Source organism: Lonchura striata, chromosome 1, assembly GCF_046129695.1.
Source record: "Lonchura striata isolate bLonStr1 chromosome 1, bLonStr1.mat, whole genome shotgun sequence".
NCBI classification, from domain to species: Eukaryota; Metazoa; Chordata; class Aves; order Passeriformes; family Estrildidae; genus Lonchura; species Lonchura striata.
Genome location: NC_134603.1, coordinates 85122351 through 85148564, shown reverse-complemented (window position 1 = coordinate 85148564; position 26214 = coordinate 85122351). Strand labels below are relative to the sequence as shown.

Here is a 26214-nt window from a genome sequence, read left to right as displayed (position 1 = left end):
AAATCCTTGTCTGCCTAACGCAGCCTACCAGGATATGAGCAAAGGTGTTTGCACCTTCCTAGCTCTCCCCAGTTGCCCACCTTTCTGGCACAATGTTGGTGTCCAAATAGTTGTTATAAGCTTCTAGTTTTTAGAAGGCAGTTTTTAGAGTTTCACACCAAGCTTTTCAGATAAGTGTTCTAGTGATTTGACACCTAAGTGTCTAAAGTGGAGAGGCCTAAGCAAATTAAGTGTCAAAGTCCCAGTCTGAGAAAAGTACCATTAGGCAATTTTGAAAGCATGAATTTAAACACAGACATAGCTATGGCTTCATCTTGAGCAATGTAAGGCAGCCCTCATCTTCTCTAAAGACCATATAAGCTGCTGGTGTTCAGCATTCCTATTTAAAGTGTGTAAATAAAAAACTATGGTGCTCAGTGATTTGCATGATCAGCCCATTAATGATAGAAAGGAATAAAACTTGTTTACTGTGAAATTAACTAGAGGAAAAAAAGGAGCTTTTTAACTGCTACAAAGGGAAATGTAATATATTTCTTGTGCTAGTTATACTTAATGTAAGTATGGATTTGTTGGAACAGAACTGATGCAAACCTGCACTGGTCTAACTGATACTGGGGTTTGGTCCAGGATATTAAAATACCCTGTTTAACAGGATATTAAAATACCCTGTTAAATGTGTCTTGGTAGTCTGTACACTGGTCCTGGGTGACTCTGTGAATCATAGTCATAACAGTGATACTATCGTGATGTCATTACTTGCCTTTCATCTGCATTAGGACTGTCAAAATATCCTACATAGCTACATTATGTGATGCAGGATTTTATTTCTAGCTGTCTCATTCACCCTGGTGAGGAAAACGTCAGCATGTCATAAATGCTGACTATGGATGTGTGTTTGATGAATTTTGTAAATATGTAAGTTTTGGAGAATTAGGTTTTTTTCAGAAATTTTACCTGGTGGTTTTTAGCCCACAAACCAATGTGTCTGTCTTCTTCCTAGTTCTGGCTTTGAGGCTTTTATATTTGGTGGAAAGATTTTCTACATGCTATCTGTAATGTTAAGATACCTAAATATGTTTGGAAGTCTTTGGATCTTGCATCTTTCTATTATGTGTACTATTGTATACAAAGTATGAGTTGTATGACGTTATTTTTTCTTGGCCCTTTGAAATTTAGCTTTTAAAAATGCATAATAGTTCTAAAAGTGTCTATTCCTTGTCATGTGAATTAGGGAACTTGTTGCTTATAGTACTGTCTTTATAGTCTGATTTTAAATATTTTTTTAAACTGGATTCCACAGGCTCATCTGAGTTTTGTATTGCCTATTAAGCCTGGGCTGCAGATCCCCAGCAGACTGCAGTGTTTGAATTTCACCCTAGTCATGCATTAGAATTTGAGCAAACTGCTGGCTCACAGTATTTACCCCTGTTATTTTGTTTGTTGTATTTTCAATACAAAGTCTAAAAGCACTGATTCTGCAGTCAGCAGTAGCAAAGCCCACCTGTTGGGTGCAGATCTGGGGCAGCCTGCTAAGCCCCCAGTCTCCTGACTGGGCTGTCCGGCTGCATGGTAGGGACCAGCTGGCAGTAGTTCCCAGGTGTGCCATGTTACCAGTGACTTCCAGCTGTATGCCAGAGCAGGGGGCTGTGGAAGGGTATGTGGAAAAAGAGCATAGCCAGTGTCCCAGCAGCAGTGTGGACATAGACATCACCTTCCACTGGAGCTGGAGAAAGCAGTGAAGGGGCTGAAGCTACCCTGAAGGTACTAGTCTAGACCCTATCTCTGAGCTAATTTCTGAAACAGATAAGGTCTTACCGCTGTTGTACCATGTCAGGGGTTTTTCCCATGATGGGCAGGAGGGAGGGAAGTGGTGGTGGTTGTGGTGGCACTGGATGGTATGGCCAAGTGTCAGGGCAGCAACAAAAGGGAACTGATTTTGGAAAGAGGGGATTCTGATCCCCCTGGCAGATCTGCACCTTGATGTGACCAATGCTCTTGGATTTTGTCGAGTAGCACCTCTTTTGCTGTATTTCCCGCCTCCCTGGTTGTTTGAATAGAGCGTGAAGCTGCAGCATATTTTGAATAATCCAGTGTTATTTGTGGCACACTGCAGTGTAATTTAATGACCTTTCCTGAGCAAATGGCCAGTATCTGAGGGTAGGCTAGAGAACAAGTTCAAAAGGTGTTGTTGCTCATCATTTCCAACTGTTACCTGCTATGTGACATGCATCAGCTGGAGTTGCTGTGAAGCTGCCACAGCACATTAATTTTTCCTAAGTACCGTTTGCCTTGGAGTCGTTGCCAGCGAGAAAGGTGAGCGTAGGATCACAGGTGGATGACACCAGAGAGGGCTGAGCTGATAAACAAGGGAAAGAGAATAGCTGGCTCTGCTGGTTACCAGCTTGGAGGCTCGTTTGCATTTTCAGAGCTCCCTGGTGGCCTCCGTAATAGCAGATGCAGTAATTAACACAGCCTTTCCATATCTTCTGAGGGAAAGTGCCCAGGGTGACTGCCAAGGGAACTTGCCTCCTGGGATGGAAAGAGACAGGTTTCCCATGTGGAGTGTCTGTGGCCACAGGGCATGTAGATTTCTCTCTATCCTGCAGGAACGTGATGCTGCTGCCATAATAAACCTCAGGGAAGGCTGATACATTGCAAACACAGCTTGTGGCTGGAGCTGGAGCTGGATACATTTCCAGACTGCTGAGAGGAACCTGTGCACCAGTGTTACTCGACTCAGAGTTCAGCAGTCATCGTTCTGATACAAAGATTTTACTCTCTTTTCCCTGTAAAGAGATACTGGCATTAGAGCTTACGTGTCTGGCTCATGTGTCCTGGTGACACAGAGCCTCCCTATATCAGGAAGAATAGAGGTGTTGATTCCTCATCCCATTTCCCCCATGGGCAGCCCACCAATATCTCTGGGTGGCAAAAAGAGTCACATATGTGTCCCTGGAACAGGGGAGCAGAGCTGAAGGCATCCCTTTAGCAGGCAGACAGGAAGGCAAGGCAGAAATGATGCCATGTGGACCAGCTTTGAGACACTGGTCCCTGTAGCACAGCAGGAATGGAGGCATGCGAAGGGCACATTGTTCCTTGTGCTTGGTAAGGGAGCCCATTGGCACAAGGCTGTGATGTGATCTGTCACCTTCCAGGTTTTCCACAGTGGCTGTGCAACTCTGCTCTTGCTTTTATACACCCAGTACTGCTAAATGGTCAGAGAGCTGGCCCAGAGTGCGGCTGCTGGCAGTGCTTGATGTGGCGCGTGCAATAACGAGCAATTTCAGTAGAATTTCAGCTGTTGCTGAGTAGTGAGACATCCATGTTTATCCTTCACCTGGCCTCTGCCAGTTGAGCTGGAGGATAAGTGGTCCCAGAAACCAGAGCAGATCAATAGATCCATCTTTTTCCAAAATCCTAGTTAACTGGAACCAGTTGGAAACTTGCTGTAATGGAAACTTCAATTGTGTATAATTTTTTTAACAGAATGCAGTTGATCTTTTTCTTTGCTTTAGTCTGCCTCCACTTTTGATTTTTTTGTCCAGTTTTTTGTGTATTCCAACTTTTTTGGGGGGGGAGTTAGGGTCAGTTATGTAAAAACACATCTCTTCAGTTGTATTTCTGAATGCTGCAGTCTCCCAGAATCCTGAAGCAATGTTGTTTGAAGACTCAATTTTTTTATTTGAAGGTTCACCTAGGAACCATGTCCTCAAGACCAGCTCTGTCTATGTACGTCCCCCATCCCAAGATATCTTGTCTTGTGCTGTTCAGTTAGTGGCATTTTCAAGGATGCTAGTCTGCAGCCTCTCACCCAGCATGGCACACCTCTGAGCTGGGTCGTTAAGAAAAGCTGTGCTTTTGTGTGTCATGCCATGTTCCTCCATTTCAGCTGGGTGTGTTACTAAGTGAGTATATTTGTGCAGCACCACATGTCATTCTTTGTTATTTGTTTGTTTCTTTCAGAACACTATAATTATGCATCTTCAAATGTAAATGCTGGCTTGCCTCTAAATGTGGCACATTCCTCATTGTCAACTCCATGTCATGGCCTGCAGACATCAAATCCCGTCATTTCAGTTGTCCCATCGACAAACCATCCCTCTGGATATGGAGGACACATTGACAGTGGAACCTCTGAGTACTACCTGCCGCCAAACATGAGACCTAATGGAGCTCCAGCGCTGGAGAGCCCCAGAATTGAGATCACATCTTACATGGGATTGCATCATAACAACAACCAGTTTTTCCACGATGAGGTGGAGGAGGCCATCCCTAACGCCAAGCGGTCACCTTCCACTGCCACTTTGAACTTGCCGAACATCGAGGCATACAGAGATCCATCCTGCCTCAGTCCAGCGAGTAGCTTGTCTTCCAGAAGCTGCAACTCTGAAGCATCTTCCTATGAGTCCAACTACTCATATCCATATACTTCACCTCAGACCTCTCCATGGCAGTCCCCGTGTGTCTCTCCAAAGACCACCGACACAGAGGAGGGCTACCAGCGCAGCATGGTGGCCTGTACTTTGCTCAGTTCCCCAAGGCACTCTCCATCAACATCTCCCAGAACGAGCATCACAGAGGAGAACTGGCTGGGGGCTCGCAACTCCAGGCCTCCATCTCCCTGCAACAAAAGGAAATACAGCCTCAATGGCCGGCAGACCTCCTATTCCCCACACCACTCCCCCACTCCTTCTCCGCAAAACTCACCACGGGTGAGTGTCACAGATGACACATGGCTGGGGAACACAAACCAGTACACCAGCTCCGCCATTGTTGCTGCCATCAACGCCCTCACCACTGACAGCACCATTGATATGAATGATGGGATTCCCATCAAGTCAAGGAAGACCACCATTGATCACACCCCATCCATGACTCTCAAAACTGAACCAGCTGGAGAGGATCATGGGACCATATCGCCCACTGCCGATTTGTCACCAGAAGACTTCACCAGCTTTCAGCACATCAGGAAAGGAAACTTCTGCGAGCAGTACTTGTCTGTGCCACAGCATCCCTACCAGTGGGCCAAACCAAAGCCTCTATCTCCGACATCCTACATGAGGTAAGGAATCCCAACTTAGAGAGCAATCCCAGTAGTATCCTTATTGCATGCTTTTGTTTCCTCCTTCCCCTTCCTGTCTCTGTTTCCTGCCAAATCTGCCAATCCACTCACTCCACAACGTCTTGTGAAACTGCCTCTGTTGTTGGTGTGGAGTGACCATGAGTCAAGCCTTGAAGAGTAAAAGAGGCTGTTCTAGGAGATGACTATCCATAGGTTGTAATCAGTTATCCACTTTCCAGGGGATGAGCCCCAGGCTAGGAAGTCTGGAAATCAGGCATTCAGAAGCTCAGGGAAACTGACAATTTGGTGCCGACAAACCTGTGACTCTACTTGAAGTTTATTATGTCTCAGTATTTTTATATTGAAGGACAAGGATATGAGTTCATTATGGTGATTGTTGCAGGGCCTTTTACATTTATGCTTTGTGCACAGTAAATACAAGTTAATTAAGGCTATAGTTCTTTTGTGAATTATTTCAGTTTATCTGAAATTATTTCAGCTCATCTGAAATCTGTTTATTAATCCTTTTCTGTCTCTACTGGACAGTGATTCTCTGTTTTTTTCTGTCTTCCCCACTACTTCTGCTTAAATAAGAAAAACTAATTTTTCAGCTCATAGTGGTTCAGTCTGTTCATCAAATTTATTTATCACAACAGGGCTCTGGGTAGGAAGCATCACAGAATAGCTGAAATCTGAATAACATTCTCTTTCTGTCATAGTTATAGACTTTATTTTGGAGTCTTCTGGAAGCTGTAATATGCAGATGCATGTGGTGCAGGAAAATAGTTCAGCTTTCTAAGGGTTTGTGGGCTGTTTCTAGTCCCTGGTTCTGATGGTCACCTCCTCTCCTCCTCTTCCCCAAGCACACCTGGCTTCTTGCTCTTGACAGTGAAGCTGCCTTTCTCAAAATGAAAGCACTAAGTGTGTAGCTGACGTATTGTAATTAGCGATGTGTTTCCTGGTTCTCAGCCTTGTCAGTGTCACCTTTCTTCAGCCAGCACCTCTCTGCCGTGTTCTGTCTCCTGAAACTGAGATGGAGTGGTCCATGGCTCTTTATGTTGCAGCCCGCTCCTCTTCCTCATTGTTCTCATTCTCCTCTGCATTTCCAAGCTCCTTTCAAGACCCTGGCTCAATTCAGTACTGGGAAATGCAGCAACCCCTTTGGCTCTGGCCACCAAGAGTTAGGCACTCACTGTCTTTCAGAGGCTTCTAACACATGGCAAATCCTTCAGCACCTTCCCATTTACTTAGAAAAAGCCTTTTGTGTTCACCCACTGCAGTGCCAAGTAGCCCACATTCATCAGAGAGGCTGGCCCTCAGCTGTTATATCAGGGGCAGCTTTTTGCCAACGACTTCAAGGGCAGGAATAGGACAGTTTGACCAAACAAGCTTTTATCTTTCTGTTGCAGCAAGTGGCCGTAGGCGCTGTGCCGCGGTCTGTCAGGAGGCACCCGGCGTGCCTGTGAGCTAACACAAACAAGAAAGGTGAAGTGCACAGAGCGAAGCCCCACTATGTTGTGTATTTAACATTTTTTCCACTGTTTTGGTCTTGTATAAAATATGTTTCCTGGTTTGAAATATGTTTCCATGTGATCTCATTAACTCGTGCTCTAGGGCAGTTGGAAGTTACTGTTGAAATGTGATTTTTAAGTTATTTTACCAATCAGATGCACTGACAGTGCTTCCTTCCACCAAAAATACCTTTCGTTTTATGTATATGAAAGTGCTGGGCAAGTGAGCTCGGACGTCAACAGGATCACAGCCTACGCAACAGAAACTGTTATTTTAAATCTTTCCAAAAAAATTGGTGAATAATTTGTCACAACAGAGCTGGATTTTTTTCCTGTTATGTTACACATCTGTTCTATTTCAAACGTAAGGGCTGGAGGGGTGGATTCCAACAAACAACTCAGGCTCCAAAATCTACCCGGTCATAATGATTTTGAGATAACGAGATTTGATTACCTCCTCTGTCTCTTCCTGAATATGCAGTACAGTTTTCATCAAAAGCCAGCATGCCTTGGAAAATCACTGACGCCTTTCCCTCCCTCTCTTGCATTCCCATCTCTTTGGGAGCAGGAGGGAGCAGGCTCAGGCACACCATTGGCTGAATGCTGTCTCCTTTCCCAAGGTTTTATAGTGGGCATCAGTCTTAAAAGGAAACTCTTTTTTACTATTGTTACTAAAATTGATGATGTTTTTAATTTGTCATAATTAAAGTTCAATCCACTTTAGGCTTTTCAAATCCTGGAGCAGGGGAATAATAAGAGTATATAATGAGATTATAATAATGCCTGCCTTAACAGAAATAGAATCTTTATGTGTTTTGTGAGCTTGGATGCTCAGCCCCAGGCCGTGGGCTCTGTGGTGCAGATGTGGGCTCACACATCTCCCTCCAGACTATGAACATGTCACTGTTCCTGCACGGGACTCGGCTTGTGGGTGCAGAGGATCACAGAACAGGGTGGCAGGGTAGAGCCTGACCTAACAGCTGAGGCTTGAGCTGCACAGGTTAACCCAGAGTTGGCGGGGATTTGGCTGCAGTCCTCTGGTTGCAGCCCAGGGCCTTGCACCAAATCTTTGGATGTAGAAAATACTTAAAGACCAAGGAGAGATTTCAGAGGAAGCACTGGAACAAGTGCTGAGGTAACAAAGGGAATCATACCTTTTCTAGACCAAAATGAGTTATCTAAATATACCAGTCTGCCTCAAAAAGCCCTGGAGGTAAATCATGATGCAGAAAGTAAAGAGATGGTGTTGATGAAGCTCTCTCTCAGCTTTTATCTCCAAGATCTCTTTTTTTATTTCAGTATTTGTGCATTGTGCTGTCTCATTTTCAAATGCAACAAGTTTCTGTCCGTAATAGCTCTCTCATGCAGCAAATGATTTTAAGAGAAGCACTCTACTGAACAGTTACTGTACAAGCAGGCGATGCTCTGTGTTTCTCAAACCATTGCTGTGTCAGTGGTGTTACTTCTGTGCCATCTCTCCATCTCTCCAAGTGCTGTGTAATGCAGAATATCTTATGGGCAAAAATGTCAAAGCCAAAATGGAAGGTACAGGACTGGACCTCTGCCCTCAGCTATGGGGGCACTGTTAGTGGCTACTTCTAAACTGAATTGCCATTGTTTGTATTCTGTACCTGCTCATAAGCAGGTCCTAAATCACCCTGTATCACAGCAAAAAGTATAGTCACTCACCAAAGTGCTATGTTTCTGAGTATCTTGCACACTTTATATGACTTCCTCTTTACCTGTTGTATTTCATTAAACACAAACTGAGATTTCCTGGAGTAATTTTCTTACTCTTTGAAAAATAGTGCATTGTATTTTTATCAAGTGTAATCGACTTAATCCAAAGAGTGTGTTGGCCTTTAACACTTGATCTTGCACTAAATGTAATGTTTTTCAAGAAAAGGAGAAATGGTTGGGTTTGTTGGGTGGGCATATGGCGTATATGAGGTCTACCACGCCAAAAGGAGTTTCCAGGAGACAGGTGACTTTTAAAAGCTCCTTATGGTGTTTCCTTCCACGGCTTATTGTTTTAAACAGTCAAAAGCCACATTTTCTTTAGCTGCAGTCTCTTTTTCAACCTCAAAAATATGCATGTATGTTTTTGACTTCACAGGCACATGGTTATGTAGTTTTACATATGGAGACTGAAGTTTGTACCTAGAGAATGTATGGTTGAATATCTCTCTGCAAGTTGCAAAAGTGCATTTTACTTTTGTCTGTAACAATGAGCTTTTTTTGGGGTTTTTTGTGGACTTTTTTGATTCTACTTTTAGGACTCTGACAGTATTAAACTCAAGCATGCAAAGTTGAGGACCCAAATGATACAATTTCCTTACAAGCTATGATTTTAAAATGTTGCAGACATTTTTATTCTTTCTTTTGATTTGTGGACTTTTCAGATGCTTTTGATTTTGTAGAAGTTTTTTGTTTGGTTGGTTTTTTTTTGTTTGTTTTTTGTTTTTTGTTTTTTTAAGAGGTGTATTTTTCCAGATCATGAGATAGAGGGCAACCCAACTTGGGGAAAGTTGAGTTTCTCAAGAAAAGGTACCAGCAATCTTTGAGATGAGATTAGATGAGATTGAGATGAGATGAGATGAGATGAGGTGAGATGAGATGAGATGAGGTGAGGTGAGGTGAGATAGTCAGTGGTGCAGCAGCACCGGATTTGCTGACCTGTGCATCCATGGCAAACTTGCATGTTTATGGCAGGCGAGAGGAAGTTCCTCAGACAAAGCAAAGGCAGGGCTGTCTGGGCACGACTCAGTGAAGTGGGGACTTGTGGCTGTGTGGCAATGACCATCTCCTGGGACTCATTAGTGTTAATTGAGGGGCTGGCACTAGAAAGTGGACAGGGAAGAGCCCAAAATGCCACTAATCTTTTTTTTTTTTTTCTGCTATATTCCTGCTGAATAGGGATGTTTGGATGCTTTCAACATGTTTGTTTTGCCATCACATAGCAGTGACTTTTTATTACATTTGGTTGCTGCACCATAAGGCTGAACACTACTTGGAAGCCTGTCTCAGTAAACTGATATATTTTTGTTTGTTTGATTTAATCCTCCCCATGCTTTCTCCCAACTGTTTTCTTAGCTCATTCAAACAACCCTTTGGGTATCTTATTAATGGCCCTCCTTCACCAGCTCATTTTAACACCCGAGGATTCTAAATTCAGAATAAGCAGAAATGCGATGCCATCCACTTGTTATCTCCATTCCTGTGGCAATAATTTCTTGTCCTTTCTCTAAGCCATCAAACATGAAACTTCCCATGCAAAACAATATCTGAGTGTGAATTCTGAGGACAGAAGGGTGAAGTATTATGTGGGAGAATGACGACAACTCAGGATGAGGAATTCCAGTGCATCTCATGCACTTCACAGAGGAGCTACTTGCTCCACATGCCAGCAAAATACAGCCAAGTCTGGGGTGGGACACAGTATCTATTTTAACAGCTCAACAGCCAGATTGCACAATTGTCAGACAGGAAATTAAAAAAAAAGAGAGAGTAGAATCTGCCTGTGTAAATTCATAGATGAAATATAAAGCAGGTGTATTTTTCTGACCACAATCAAGTTGGTGGACATGTAGCCATCACCGTTGTTTTCTTACTCTTTCAAAATCACACAGAGGGATCTTTCACAGGCATTCACTTTGATGTGAGATGAGTAATAAATAATAAATAGTAACCATATTTCCATTTGGTGCAGAGTTGGAGCAGGTTCAAGCTAGCAGCTTGGTAAAAGTTTCAGCAGCCCTGTGGTTTTTCTAGTTTGTGTTTTTGTTTCTATAGGAAAACTCCTTGTCAGAAAAAAATAAGTTTAGCACAGGGCTAAACTGTGCTAAACCCAGTCTCAGCTGTACTCCTTGTAGGTCACTCACTTTACTTCGAGTGCTGAAAGACACTGAGCATCTTCTCTTTCTAGGCAGTGGCTTATGCCACTCTCAGGCAGCTGTCTGGGGTAGGTGACTCCATGCTGCAGTACCTGGCCAAGAACAGCGTTAGTCCTGGGTGAGACTGGCAGTTGTTCTTATACCTTCTGCAGTTTAGGACAAAAATGTTTGTGAATTTCTTTTTCCAGTGGCCTTGGGCACCTAGTAGGTTAGAAAGTGTAGTTATAATATGGAGCTTAAACACCTTTGCAAAGTTCAGCAGAAGTTTTTAGCTTCGTTTCCTCCCTGTCTATATTTCAGTGGACTGCTTAATATCTTTTTTTATTTCTGTTTTTTTTTGTAACTTGATAAATCTTCCTGCTAAAGGCAGCAGTCAGCCAGACTGGATAATCTGTTTTTGATTAAATCATATTGTGTATCTGGTGTATGCAAAATAAATCACTATTCATCTGTTTTTTAATTTGATTTATGTACCACGGAGTTATAGTGAGCCAGTTTTCTAGAGCCTAGCACCAGGTTTTGTGAACCTGCTTTGAAGCAACCATACCTCATTAGGAGGATTACAGTGAGATTTATTAGGGCACAGAAAGAAATGGGACAGGTTTTCAGCTGGTGGAAAACCTCATCTGAGGAAAAAAGACTGATGTGTATTTGATAGGAAGACTGCATGAAGACCTTTTCTTTCTCTTCTTGACTGCTGTGGTGGGGCTCCTCTCCACTGACATTGGCTTGATGAGGTAGTTTGGGCCTTTTCAAATTAATATTTGCAGCAACCAGATTTGATTTTACCACTACATGATTTGTTTGGTGGCTTTTTCATTTAACCATGTTTAACCACAGAAAATTAACTGCATGATGAAGATAACCTAACATAGGAAATAGTTCTGAAAGTCCCAGTCCATGACACTGCTAAATGCATCACTTTCCTTCCTTTATCAGGAAAAGTCCCATTAATTGTTAATTTATAATTGGGCAGGTGGTGCTTTGGAATTTTGATTGTAGATTTGAGGCTAACAGCAAACCATATTTTTGTTTTCATAATTTATTTGAGAACATGAATTTTACAACTTAATTATACTAACATTTTCAGGTGCTGATTTGAAAGGGGGAGGGTTATGTGTTTTGTCTTTGGTTCTTTATTTTCAAAGAGATGTCATTAATTACAAAACTATGACTTCTATGTATCTTTAAACAAACCAACCTTCTTCACTTGAGGGCTACATGCTGTCAGTCAGAGTTCTTCTTCTTAGTTAAGTGTTAAAAATTTCTAATCTGATAGATGTTATACCCTCAGGAAAAAAAAAAATCCATCAAGTAAGAATTTACTTAAAACCAGAAACATCTGTTTAAAAATGTGTGCTGATCATCACCAGGAGAGACACAGCTGTTTTGCTCTACTCTTTGTCATTTATCATTACTCAAATATGCTTCATCCAGATTTTTTTTCAGACTAAAATATGTGTACCTAAAGTGCTAGGCAAAGAGCAGTGGCTACATACAATAGCCATCTGTCTGTAATTTTCTGCTGTCTCCTTGTACCTTGTATGAATGTGTAGTAGCAAAGAGCTTCCCCTCACCTCCAGAGTGGGCCCTAGCCATTTTGGGGGAAAGGCTTGCACAGGAGATCAGAAGGTGCAACATTCTGCCTGTAGCTGAGTCAGGGGCTTCCATGTGTGGATGGGCAGAAGGAAAATTCAGAGTTTGTACCTGGTAGGATCTTGCCAGTGGAGAGAGTGTCCCTCCTGGCTTCTCCTGACTCCAGATATTCACGGAAGCTCAGAATCTGCAGAAGCAACATCTTTCCTTTAGATAAGCTTTCACTTAGGGTGAGCTAGGATGGATACTTCTCTTCCTCTCTGTTATTTGGCTCCATGTCCTGAAGGCTGGAGAACAGAATAACTTGATGTTTGGAGCCTACAACTTGCCAGTGAGCTGTCCTGGAGTAGTAGGAGGTGCCCCAGGAAGCAAAGGTGATCCTGGTCCTAACCCAGGATGGGACTTGGTGGCTCCAGCTGACCCCTGTAATGTGTAAAGTGTGTCCATAGGCATGCAGATGCATGGCTCAGATTTGTAAAAAATGAAGAAAGATAATGTAGGGAAACTTAGCACCACCTGAAGTCTCAGTAGTGCATACACACACAGGCATTAACAGATGTGAGTTCAATATGCTCATGATACAGGGCTGGGTAAGCACTCACAAAAGCCAAAAAGGCAAAGCAAAAGAGTGCCTGTGCTAGTGGTAGAAATCCTGTCCTGCAGTGGAGCTAGCAGGGCTGCTGAGAGCTGTAATGCCTGAAAAGCCACAAGTGCACCGAGTTTGGATCACTGGGATAGTAACATGGAGTATCCAGCCTCCAACTGAACATGTGTTTGTAGTATGTGCATCCAGTGTGGAAGCTCTTGCACATCCTTTCCCCTTCAGGCAGCTCACAGGGAAAGGAAAGTTTTCAACTGTGATCCCTGGTGCTCAGACTGTCCTTGCTCCTGGACTGCAGCAGTGAGGCAAGCATGCAGTAAATCCCCAGTTCTCAGCCTCCTTGCAGGCTGGGGAGAGCTGGTGAGCCCTAACCTGCAAGCTGTTGGTGACACAAATCCTCTCACAGTGCCAGGGAACCCTGGCCCATGGCACCTACAAAGGGCCACTATTTTCTGCCTGCTGGTTGTCTTCTCCAGGCTGATGGGAGAAGTAATAAAGTTTCACATAAAAGGGCAGGGGAGTGTGCTGCAGTTGTCCTGTTTAACTACTTGTAAAGACTTTTGAAAGACACTCAGTGAAGAAAATTCACCAAAGGAAAGAATATAGAGTGGATATGAAATTACTGTTTTAATTGTAAAGCTTATTGCTTCAATTTTAAGATTAATAAGTCTGTCTCAGGGCTGCTGTTTCTACTGTCCTTGTTTCTTTTCTTTTAAAGTATCAACTTGGCATTTATTAGAGGTCTCCCAGCTATTTTCAAGTGTGGTTTTGTACTGGAAGAGGGTTTCTGATAATGCCACTTTCCCACCACTGCATGCTGTCAGGATGCTTGATTATAATAGGTCCTTAGTATTTTAGTTAATTGTAGAGTCAGTGTTGAGCCAGAAGAGTGAGCTGCATTTTCTGCAGACTTGCTCATCACCATCAATAGGATTCATAAGCAAGTTCTGACTTCAGAGCTTTCTCCTTTGCTGTACATTAACCCAAAAGGATATGCTTTGCTTCGAGGCTCTCAGACATGCTTTGTGTTGGGAATAAAACAAGGAAATGGCTTTTTTAAAATTCCTTCTACCCCCTGTAAACAGAGCAGATTTGTTGAAACCCATTAGATTCATTAAATGCCAAACTATTTTGGCATTCACTTTCACAGCAGAAATTGTCTTCCTAAAACTCCCCTCTGTCTTTCTGCCTTTTTTATTTTGCTTTGAGAGATAATATATAAGATATTTGTAATCTGTGTCTTAAAAATTTTTAATTTTGGATACAAATCAGATAGCATCTGAGCCAGCAGATATGCTTGACCTGTAAATCTTTCTAAAATAAACAATACCTTCTATATTACTTATGTCACATTATCCTTATAGATTAAATTATAAATGTAAGATGGTGAAGGATGAATTGCAAGACAGTGTCTAAAGTAATAGCGCTGGCTGCTTGTGGTTATGATAGTGTACTTGATCTTAATTTTTAATCTGTTTTCCTTTCCATTGTAGCCCATCCTTGCCTGCTCTGGATTGGCAGCTGCCATCTCACTCAGGACCTTACGAACTGCGCATCGAAGTGCAGCCGAAATCCCACCACCGAGCTCATTACGAGACAGAAGGCAGTCGAGGGGCTGTGAAAGCATCTGCGGGGGGCCACCCCATTGTGCAGGTACCAAACCATGTAACGAGCAACACAGGTTGTTTATCTCAGTGTTCTGTGGCGAGTGCCATTTCTTTTCTAAAACCAAAAAGTAATGGGAGATTTTTCCTGTCCTCAGAAATTCCTGCACGTGACCACTCCTTAGAGTGTATTTTAAACTGAGTGGACCAAGCCTTTGGTGAAAACAATGCAGGAGGAATGTGAATACAGGGTGGATTGCTGCTCTGTCTCTGCAGGGCTCAGTGAATGTTCAGCTGGCAAGTGGTGATCATGGACCTATTTGTGCGATCAGGCTCCAGACATGCAGTATACTGAAATCAGCTGGGGATGTGCCTCAGTACATTTAGTCCTTAACTGGCAGTTGGATCTCATCAGAACTGTGAATGCATGTTGGAATGCAGAACTGTAGCAGTGATGTAGAAGTATGTCACTGGTTTGGATGTTGCAGTGAGTTCTGAGCAAAGGCTTTTAGAGTTTCTTCTGTTCAATTTCTAAAACCCTTCCAGCTGCTCTAAAAAGCATTTGAGATCTGAATCTAGTTTTATTAATTCCACCAAGCTCTTTAATTAGTCTGTATAAAGCATTTAATTTAATAACACCCTAAACTGACCCTTAATTTGTTTATATGAGTAGTTCTCATTCATTTTTAAAGGGTTTTGCTCAGGAGCAGGAAGAACAAAATGTGGTTGTTTGAAACAAAAAGAGAAACAGTAGTGGGAGAGAGTGGGAGACAGTGTCTGGCCCTCCTCAGCTGCTGCTTTCCCACCCAGCAGTTAAACTCCCAGTGCTACCCATCAGGGCTGTGACCCTCTGTGCAGCAGAGCCCAGGTTTTATTGCTGCCCGGATGCCACAGGACTTGTGGATGCCAGGGCACTGCTGCCATGCTCACACAGCTTGGGCTTGTGCCACAAGCCATGCTGGGGGAGCAGTGGCTTGTTGAAAGCCCAGATGGCTCAAGATGATGTATGGACCACACGTGCAGGGCTGTGCATGTTTGTTTAGTTGCTGTAAGCCCCTGTTAGCAAACACGTCTGTGGAAGGAATGGTGGGAGACTGGGATGACGCTGGGCAGAGAATGCTGCTGTGTAAATGTGTGCTGCTGCCACAGCTGGAAAAGGAAAGTGAGGGAAGTTGTCATCAACAAACACACTTTAGTTCTGCCAGAACTTGTCAGTGACATGGGATTATGGAAGCTGTCTGCTGGAAGTTGAAAGGTTTTAGCAGAACATTTGTGAATGATATTAAAGAGGCACATGTGGCAGACATGCTTGTTTACAATTAATGCCTACTCGGTTTGTGGCTTGATGCAAGGAAATGCAAATGGCGAGGTATCAATTTGCAAAGGCCAGCTTGGCACTTAAAGTTTCTTACGTGCATTTTGGAAAGACTGAATGTGATGCCAACATTAAATTGGACTAAATGTGTCCAGACATTTCCCCTCTCATCCCCTGTCCCGGTCTGTCAGGAGGGAGCATGCTGCTTCCAAACACAAATGAGTGTCGGGAGAGGGAGAGGGAGAGGGAGAGGGAGAGGGAGAGGGAGAGGAGATTATGGAAGGCCATGAAGGGAAAGGGGAGGAAGCAGACAGTCCCAGCCCTGTCAATTGGCTCTATTGGTTTAATAAGGATTAATGTATTTTTTGGTCCTTTTGTTACAACCCAGAATAAAAGAAACATAAAGAGGTGCAGAAGAAGCTTTTTTTGTACTGGCATTGCCATCATGGCCAGTTATCTGTTGGGAGAAATGCATAAAAGCTCTGACTTAGACCAGAGTTGAATAGATGGGTGGATTAAAAGTACTTCCACAAAGAAAGGAAGTGTTTATAAATAAGTTTTGTAAGACAAATAGTAAGTACTTACAAATAAAGAAGTATCTGAAAGACAAATGTATAAATAAATGGAAGCGAAGGAAATCTAGGGAGTGATTTCTGTTCAATTGGTGACTGGCAAAACCTGAAAAATGCACCTCTGAAGAATCAACATATTTCCAGATTTTGCAGCTGTTTGGGTCAGATTTGATTCATCCCACTGGGTTACAGAGAAAGGAGCTCAAGTTTTGAAGTTCAGACTCAGATGTGAGGTCAAACAGAATCTGAGTGTCTTCAGGAGAGAGATTTTGGAACAAGCTTTTCACTCTTTAATATTTCTGGTGTTTTCTATTCTGTTGACTCAGGGAAAACTCTCATAAAACTGCTTTGACCTCTTGTACTACCCTTTTCTGTTACATTTTTCCTGTGTTGACTGTCAAGTCTTTCTTATGTCGGTACTTAGGGGAAACTTGCTTTCATTCTACTGTTGTTAAAGCTCTCCCCGCTTTATCTTCAACAAGAGAATGTGGATGAGGTCTCTTTCCTCTCTCAGTTTTTTCTATCTTCATTTAAAACCCTCTTTCGCTGGCATCTTGCTTCCCAAAGTAGGAGACGTTCTCACACTAATACCTCCACAAATCTGTTGGGCATGCTAAGGCAGAGAAGAAATAAATCCAAAAAACATCCACTGTTCATGGCATGGTTCCCAAGCAAAATTGCCAGGAGGTTGCTTTTTCTGCAGCCATAGGAGGTTTATCTATTTTTCCTGGACAACATTAGCTTCCTTGCTGCTGATTCGTCTCTTCTTTTAGGAGGTGGAATGTCTGAGGATCAAAGGTTTCTCAGGCAAGCATGCTGGATAAGGAGAGCAGTAGCATAGGAAGGCAGGAGTCTCTCATGGGTATGACACAAAGTCCAAGCTTGGGGGCCAATTTTTTCCTTGGTTCCTCCAGGCTCCAGACTTTTCTGTATAGCTGGGAAGGGCCCCATGTATAGCTTAGGACCTGTGCAATGGCACCACTGTATGAGATTTCTTTTCTCTCCCAAACCTGCACATGGGGAGAGGCAGGCAGAGTTGAGCATGGCAGGCTGCCAGAGGAGCTCATACTGACCCATGCCAAGGCAAGCCTGGTGCACGCTAGGGGCTGCCTGTGGCAGCAGTCCTGTCTACCACTTGCTCCTTATCATCTCTGAATCATGTATGTGACTTGCTCACTGGAAGCTCCTGTGGGCCATCTCCTAGGCATATTTCAGCCAGCAGGATTTCCTGTGGATTTCCTTCTGTGGAATGGCAGCACCTTTCCCACTGCACTTAGGAATGATATGGTTTGGAGCACTTCAAGTTGCCTGTGAGGGCTCGTGAGCCTGGTAACACAATATTCCTCTCTCTCACATTTTGCTTTTGCCTGTTTGGGTGTTTTGCTGCCATGGCTGCTCCCAATTGCTAAACTTTTGGAGAGTGGGATGAGCCGGCGCACCTGGTGAGCTAAAAATGCCGCAGAGGATTGGCAAGTGAGTGGTGCTGGGGAGCGGTGCTGGTGAGCTCACGCCTGGCACTGGCTTTCACCCCTTGGCTTGGGGAAGTATTTTGCGAGTTGCTGTTGCCTTTGGTGATTTTAGACTGGAGTACTCCCACCTCTGAGTCAGAATAGGGATGGTGCCCTGGCTGGCATCAGGCATTGGGAAGCTGTATATTGTGTCAGGTGACTGTTAAACCTGGGACCACTCTGAGGAGCAAAATCCTGTCTGTTAGCATCCTGCTGGCACCTACTTCTTCTCAAGTTAGTGGCTCAGGTGAGGATTCTTCAAACAAAGCAAAATTAGGTGAATGGGTTAGTCAGGAAAGACACAGCATTACATAATTACTGGCACATATTAAGTGAGGTGAATTTAATTCAAGGGGTTTTCATCCAGAACACCTTAAAAATGTTTTCCGTTTAGACCTATCTCACAATTCTTCATTTTTGAAAGTAGTGCTGAGGAGTTGCACAAGATGGGATGTGCATTCCAGCCAGTAATGGCTCTGTTTCATCTGCAGGTTAGTAATCCAGCAGATAAAAGTTTGGGCTCCCCAGGGAGGGATGGCACCAGATTATAAATACGCAGTCTGTAGATATTCTAATTAATAACTCATCTTTGAAATAAATCAAGCACTTTGACTGCCTGAGATGGAATTTTTACAAGCAGGGTGTGGTGTATCTATGAGATAAAATCCAAATACTCAAGAATGTTTAATTAAAGGACATGATGTACTCCCATAGAAGATTGTACTCAATGGTGAAAGAAAATATTCAAATGCACAGAGTAGTCTAGTAAGCACTTTTAAAGCCATGACTATTATTAAACTTTTTGACACAAAATATGCCATGAATTATCTTCAAGATCACTCCTGACATGAAGTAGATAAATTGGTTAGAAAAAGGAAAAAAAATGAGTTGTAGGAGTTTTCCTTTTTATCTAAGTAACCAGTACTATCCAGAATTGTTTTTCCTCTTGAAAAATTAAGTTATTATGGGATATACAGTGAATGCTGTCTTGCCTTTCACTGTACCTCTTAGACTGAGAGGGTAGAGGTTGTGTTTGCCTCCTGTGCTCCAACACAAAATTTCATCTGAGCCTGAGATGAATAGTCAGAAGTCCCTCATTTTACAGGCAAAACACAATGATTTGTCTACTGATTTACATTGTCAGAATATTGTTTATGCTAGGAGACTTGCTAAAGAGTCATCTGTGTCCTTTCTTGACAAGATCTCAAATAGGCATCTCAGGTCTGATTTTCAAAGGCCTTGATGCATACATTGGGATTTTTAAATCACCTTATGACTAACAAGTGTCAGAATCTCCTCTATGGCAATCACTGCCTTGGTATTTTTTGTACATCTCCACATCACCATAATTAGGCACCAACATGCCCCTGAGTTATTTGTGCACCTCAGCAACACATGGAGTGTCTTATTGTTTGCTTCCCACGTATTGGTTGGTTTTGTTGCTTTGGTTAACAAGCACGAAGTCCCGGTGCAGGTGCTGGCCACCAGAGGTATCTGCCAGAGCCCTTTCATCTTCAGACCTATAATCAATTAATACCTTTTGCAAACCCCTTGGGGAATAGAGAGCCTCATTGACAAAGCAGTGTAACTTCAGGGGCCATCACACTCTGATCAGCACCTCTCATACACATGGCTTCATGCACAGCCGACAGCGTGAGGTCAGACAGTCCTGTGATAACCAGAAGGATACATGGGAACAATAGAGAACTAAAGAGCTAAAAAGACTGGAAAAGACTGGAAAGAGATGTTCATTACTGATGACAGAAAGAAGATGAAGGAAGCCAAGAGGAAGGCTCTTACGGACAGGGGAGTTCTTTGCAGCAATGTTCTGCTGCTGCACAGCAAGAGTGAACCCTTGGCGAGTCCCATTATATGGGACCTGCAGTGTGTTCCTAAGTGCTTTTCTTGGTTGGGGTCCCCACTGCTGCAAGTTTGTTTTAAACAACAGAGCTACCACCATTGCTAAGTGAGTCAAGGGAATTAGAAAGAAAAAACAGTCCATTGTGGGTCCAGCTCATGGCCATCTGACACCTGAGCAAGAGGAGAAGATGTGGAAAAAATAGTGTTAGCTGCTTTCCCCTACCCTCTCTGGGTATATCGGGGCAGAACAGAGGGCATATTCTCATTAGTAAGCAGTGATTCAACTCATCATGCTGCAGTGGACTTCCTCTCTCTGCTGCTCTTAGCTTCTTTTTAGAAGGCAGAATCACCCTTTTGATCAGATGGAAATATAATCCTTCCTTATGGTAGGCATATAAAGATATTGGCAAGCACCTGTTAGCCAGGTTGCAATTAATAGCACAAAGCCATGCAATCACACAACAAACCAGACAGGGAACCTACACTTTATAGCATTGTTTTAGACAGCCGGTACTTCTTAAGAGTAAATCTGAGCTGAATAGCTTTTTCACTTCTTGCATCTGTATAGTTAAAGCAAAACCTCAAACTAGCAGACAGATAATCAAAACGGAAAAGTAGAATGATTTGGCAGATGTTTTAAGGCTGCTATTGCTTCTATAAATCCAGCAAATGGAAGAATGCCCATTGAAAGCTTTTCATCACGGTTGTTGGTTTTTGGTTTTTTTATTTTATTTTTATTAGGAGAGTGTATTTTGGAAAGGAGGAAGTTTCTCATTTTTGGGGTTCACATGAAGTTGGTCCCACAGAGTAGCTCCACAAGCACAGCTGTATCACTAGCTTGTGGCCCTTACCCCTGAGGAGGGGTAAGTCCAGAAGGGAGCCATCCTGGAAAGTGTGCTGCTGTCAGCTGGAGAAGATTTCATGACCCTGAAAATTCAACTTCAGTTCTGATTTATGAGCCATCCTGGGGACAGGCCTCTGCTGTTTGGTGCAACGGCCTTTACAAATGAAAAATGAAGTTTCCATCAGCCAGTGCTTGGGGGATGCACTCTGCTCTCTGTTAAAAATGATACCGCACCCACACTCAGCATGATGGGTGCCACAGTACATATCTCGGCTGTTAGGATGCTGAGATGTTCAATCTAGCTTTCCAGCCTGAAGGCTTCAGCCCTAGGTTTGCCTTCAGTTTGGACTCAGTAGCTGCAGGCAAAGCAGAAGCTGGTTATAGCCTTGAGGGAGGAGAGGATGGAAAGCATTCCTCTGCTGGTGCTGTCTCCATTCCCTTGGGAAAGGGGATCATGACATCAGCTCCCGATTATCCTTTTCATTGGCGTCTCCTGGTTTCCTTTCTGTCTTCTCTGCAATAAGGGAGTTAGTGGTATTGCTATCACTGTGTGGGCTATCTTCTAGCTGTCCTCTGGGGGAAGTTAATATGGCAAAGACCTTCTAGATTAGAGCAGAAGCAGAGGAGTCATCTTTACCTCCAGCACTGCTCACAGGGCCATCCTGCTTCCTTTATAAGGCTGGTTTTGGTAACCAGCAGCATATGCCCCCTGAGTGTCTACAATGGTGTGATAGAAGTCTCTGCAAGGTCTAGAAAGGCAGAACACAAGTGTAGTAAGTACTCTCTGATTCCTGTCTGATTTACTTTTCCTCAGGCCTTGTGCTGCATTCTTTCAACTTGGTGAACTCTTTTCATTTTGAACAGACGTTTTTTTTTGCATGTGGTCTAAATAGGTGATTCATCATCATTTTGGAAGCATACCTCTGAATTGTGTATAACTACTTTTCAGTGAGGAATCAGGACTCATCCTTGACTGTTAGAGTGTGATACTTTTTCTTGCCCATTCCATCCTTTTTGTCCTGTGCTTAGTATTGCATCTCTCCTACTAAAAGTTGCAGATACCACGTCTCTTGTGCTGTCACAGAATCAGAAGGCAGAGACTACCAGTAGTGCTAGAAGTGGCTACACACTTTTCTAAGGAAAAATTCATAATGGGTAGAGCTTTTGTTTGCAGACCTCAAATTAAAAAAAACCCAACAAAACCCCAAACTCAAACCAAAATACCTTCAAAGCCATATTGGGACACTCCTGAAGTCAGAGAGCTTAGCCTGCTTAATTCAAGCACATGATTAGAGGTTTGCTGACTCTTAGTTTAGCAATTTTTGGGTATTAGCAATTTTAAGACTGGATGGGTGAGGTGTTGACAAGTGGATTCAAAACAGCTTTTCATGGAGGTTCAGGTGATATCTGAGGCTGTGGTCTGGGCATGAACCACAGCTGTCACTTGACTTAGTTTTGGTTGCAGTTAAGAAGACCTACACCAAAGTTATCAATCAGAAAATCTTCTCCAGACTTGCCAGATTATTTCATGTTAACATGCACCCAAAATCTGAAATGAAACACAGTTAAAATTAAAATGCAGTTTTGTCAGAAGCCAGATGCTTCATTATGAGCTGAGCTAACCTACCTGCCAAATACTGCTAACCTGCATGAGGCAGGTGATTAATTTTTTACAAGTCTGCTTTGGGAACTAGACATCTGTACTCTATTCCTAAAAGTAATATCTCAGGGGAAAAGATTTTTTTTCTTAATACTCCAAATTACATAAAACATATATCATGAAAATTATGTTACCTGGATTCTGTATCAAGATATACTGGGGGCTAGTTCATATTTCAGATCCCTTTCACACCAACCTAACTCCATTGGAATTTCTGGTTTTATACTTTCTAATTTTTATATGTATAAGAGTAAAAAATTACATCTGTAACACACTTTGTGATCTGGAATATCAGTATATATGGTTATAATATAGATTTTCCATTTTAATTAGTCATTATTTCAACTAACAGGCTGAATCAGTGGAAAATATGGTGTCCAATTACTGAGTTTCTCTCTCAAAGTACATTGCATCTTCCTTTATGAGCAGAGGTTTATAATTTCTTTTGTTGTGAAAAATAGCTTGAGATCTTCTTTGATACATGCCACGAAAGGGAGATGATCCATTACAGTATCTGCTGTATACATGCACAGAAAAAAAATTTGTTGCATGCTCTCAGTGCAGTGAAATCAAATAAACTTTCTCCTCCCTCCACATGTTTAAGAAATAATTTATCAGGAGTTGCATAGTTTCACTGAAACAGTTGAAACATGCTTGTGATCAGTTTACTTACACGTGGTAAAAATAATATAGGTTGCAGACAGATTTGTAATACACTTTTTAAACACCTGTTTTTAATATTTCAATAGCCAATAAAGCAGAGGAACTCCTGCTTTTGGTTTGCATGCAGACGTTATGCACACTGGGATTTAAAAGTCTGCTGCCTAGGTTTCAAATGCAGTAAACAGCACTTGCGGGAACAGTGTGGGTACATTTTGGGGAGTTACAGACTCTGGAGTCTTCCTCAATGAGTTTTGCTCTTTAGGACACTGATGATGTGGTGTTACAGCCAAATGTAAATCCTGCTAAATCCTGGTATCCTGGAATCCTGGTAAAAACCCACAGTCCTCACAAGAAAGAGAACTGCTTCCTTGCCACTTGTAATCCTGCTCATGTAGAAATACTCCTGGTCCAGTTTTGTGCAATGAGAAGGGGTATAAATGTTTGAGAGGCAGAGCACTGATCTATTACAGTGAAACCAAGTACTTAAATATGTCCTTAAACTTTCATAAAGTTGGATTAAATGTTGAATGGGTATTTCAGCTTTCTGTCAAGCTATAATACATTGATTAACTGGCAATTAATTGTGCAATGTATTGCCACTTAGGTTACTCGGCTGTAAAATCTGGCATAAGACATTTTCGCTGCCTTGCCACAAGTGTTAAAAGAGATTGGGTGTCAGGCATGTGGGGGGGGGGCTGCGAGCTGCCAAAAAATAGTAAGATAAAGGGGAGCAAGTTGCAGTAGCTGCATCCTGTTCTTGCAGGCTTCTTTGCTACTTTTCAGGAGACCTACTACGTTTTCCCTCTTAAAAATCTGATGCTTTTTGGGCATCAGTTGCAGATTCCCTGTATATTGCTACTTCCTTTTGATGGTTTTCAGATACTAACTGGGTCCTCCTTTTCCTCTGTCTTCAGTCTCTTTGATTTTGGGATCCCTCAGGATGACTGCCTCTTGTTTTTGTTCCACCACCATATTGCTGGTCCACACCTAACGGCCATGAAGTCTCTGAAGGTTTTACTGGACATCTTGATAGCAAGTCAGGCGTGATGATACTGGAGCCAAGCTCTCCATCACTGTACAAAGTCTTCCCATTACTTTCCTCTGTCTTTGGGCAAATTGTACCTTTTTTCATGTCATCTAAGTCTGCAATTTAGAGTGCTCAGTGAAATCTACTCTATTTAGCCACTTGCTGTCCCTGTGCCAGCATGAAAACAGCAGTATCAGCATGCATGTTCTGCGCAGGCCATGGATACCCACACTTGCTGTGCTGAATAAGCCGCACGTTCCTGTCCCCTCGGCTCTTTGCCCACGGGAGGACAGTGGCTTGCCTGGGAAGCCTGCAGCACATCGTGACTTCACAAACAGATAAATAGCTAGAAGGGAGTGGGGTGGGAGACAGATCATGTTTCGTTTTTGGAGAGCTGTTCAGAGATGAGCTGTGCATGAAGCCCCGGTGCAGCTTATGCACAGAGGGTTAGCCCCGACTTTTCGTCCCCCTCTTAGCGTTTTCACCTGAGGCAGCTGCTTGGTTTAGCGCTGCAAACAGAGACACCTGAGCGTCCGATGGTTGCGACATGTCAGGATTAAGAAGCTTCAGCAGGGCTTGCGCGGTGCTGCTTGTGCTCACCGCGGCTGGGACCAGCAGCGCCTTGGCTCTCCTGCCTGCGCCCGCCGGGATGGAACGCTTTGCTCCTGAGCACGGGCACAGAAGGGATGCAAGTGCCTGTTTTGGATGAGACCGACCATTGCCAAGGCGAGCACCGATGCACAGGGCAGCAGGGCACTGGATGCAGCCATAGGGCAAGGGGATGGATGTGGTGCAAGGGGATGGATGCTGCGCGGGTGCTCCCAGCAGCGTGCCGTGCCGGGGACAGCAGGAAGCACCGGGGCCGGTGAGGGGCTGAGCTCCTGCTGCCAGCCCCTCTCCCTGCATATCCTGGCCTTACATCTTGTTGTTATGATTGCTATGGAAATAATTTCAATATGTTTCGCAGCTCTGAGTTGCTGTGTCTTGCATTGTTTGGATGGAAAGCTGCTTGACTGGTTTTGGAGGGTGGCTGTGCATGCACAAATACTAGCTGATTTTTTTGTGGTGGTGGAAAGTAGGAGATTCACAGCATGGTTTTAATTAGAACTGCTCATTTAGTCTTTCATTGCAGTGTGTTCTTTAGTTGAAAGATAATTTAATTTTCTTTGTTTTGGAAGATTTTCGTGCTTGTCTGTGTGAAATGTCTTTATTTACTGTGCCTCATTGTGCTTTGTGCATAGCTTTGATTATGAGGAGAGTCAAAAACAAAACTTCCCTGGGCTGTATTATTTTCTACCTGCTGTGGGTTTTAATATAGTCCCACTTGCATACATGTACCAAGTGTCTGTATTTCTAGGACAAAATCACCAGAGAAAACTGGCAAAGCATGAAGGGATAGATTTAGCTGTAAAACTCTTACTGACTTGAACAGGAATAGCATGTGTAAAAGTTGTGAAGTGCTGAAGAAGTGTAAGTGGTATGGGTCAGTTTGGTTTTTCATCTTGGAGAAGTCAACAGAAGATACCACTTGTTGAACAAAAGGCAAAACCCCCCAAAATCCTGCCTTCTCTTATTAAGATTATTATCATATTAAGATCTTGTAACACCTCCTCTTCAGGGTTACATATTTAGACTGGTTGTAACCCAGTGCAGCATGGATCAGTCTTGTTTATCTATACAAGAATATTTAGATAGTATCTGTCATATCAGAATTTTATAAAAAGCTACATAAAATATGAAAATCTCTTCCTTAGCTGCAGGAACTCATAAAATTGCTCAGACTATGCAGTTACAAAAAGAAAGAATTCTAGATACTATTTTAAAATCAGTCCTTAATAATCCTGAAATAATTTTATAAATGGGTTTCAAATTAATTTTCAACCACCTATTTTGCAGTGATATTATTTTCATTATGTGGACCTTATGTGCTGTAGCTCTTACTCTGTAATTATATAATATTCTTCAATGTAGACTCAAATCTTGTTACTGAATATGGGTTATGGAATGTTATTGACTACAAACTGGCATACAGCTGTAGACTTGTACACAAACTCCACCCACAGATGCAAACTTGAGCTTCCAGGGACAAACAAATTTAGACCACAACTTGCAGGCAGATGTGCTAGCATCTAGGTATACAAGTAATCTCAAGCACATGTCCTGAATACATCAAAGCCTCATTTTCTAATCCGTCACAGTTTTGAGGAAAACCTTAAAATATGTGAACTGGCACAGCTCCACTGCTGGCTGCAAGAACCCCATTTGAGACGGAAGCAGGTTGGAGAGGTTTTGCAAAGAACAAGATAGTGCAGTGAAAATAGTGGAGCTGGGCTATGGCTCTGCAGTTTTGCTGTCCTAAATGAAATCCCTGAAACTCTTAGCTCAAATAGATTTTACAAGAATAGTTGCTCTAATCACAGGGCAGTGTTATGTGGAAGTCTATCTGTAATAGCAGATTTTTGTAGGAAAATGGTCTGGGGAGTAAAAGTATTCTTATT

At 42.8% G+C, this 26214-nt stretch overlaps 1 protein-coding gene across 4 annotated transcripts in view; it reads left to right on the top strand.

The window, feature by feature from the left end:
* The window catches only part of NFATC1 (nuclear factor of activated T cells 1), a 109852-nt gene that overhangs the window by 4970 nt on the left and 78668 nt on the right, over positions 1–26214 (top strand). For all 4 annotated transcript variants that reach the window (XM_021553413.3, XM_077785519.1, XM_077785510.1 and 1 more), the window contains exons 2-3: positions 3964–5062; positions 14157–14316. In XM_021553413.3, the coding sequence (XP_021409088.2) occupies positions 3964–5062; positions 14157–14316 (1259 nt within the window). The remainder of the gene's footprint in view (positions 1–3963; positions 5063–14156; positions 14317–26214) is intronic.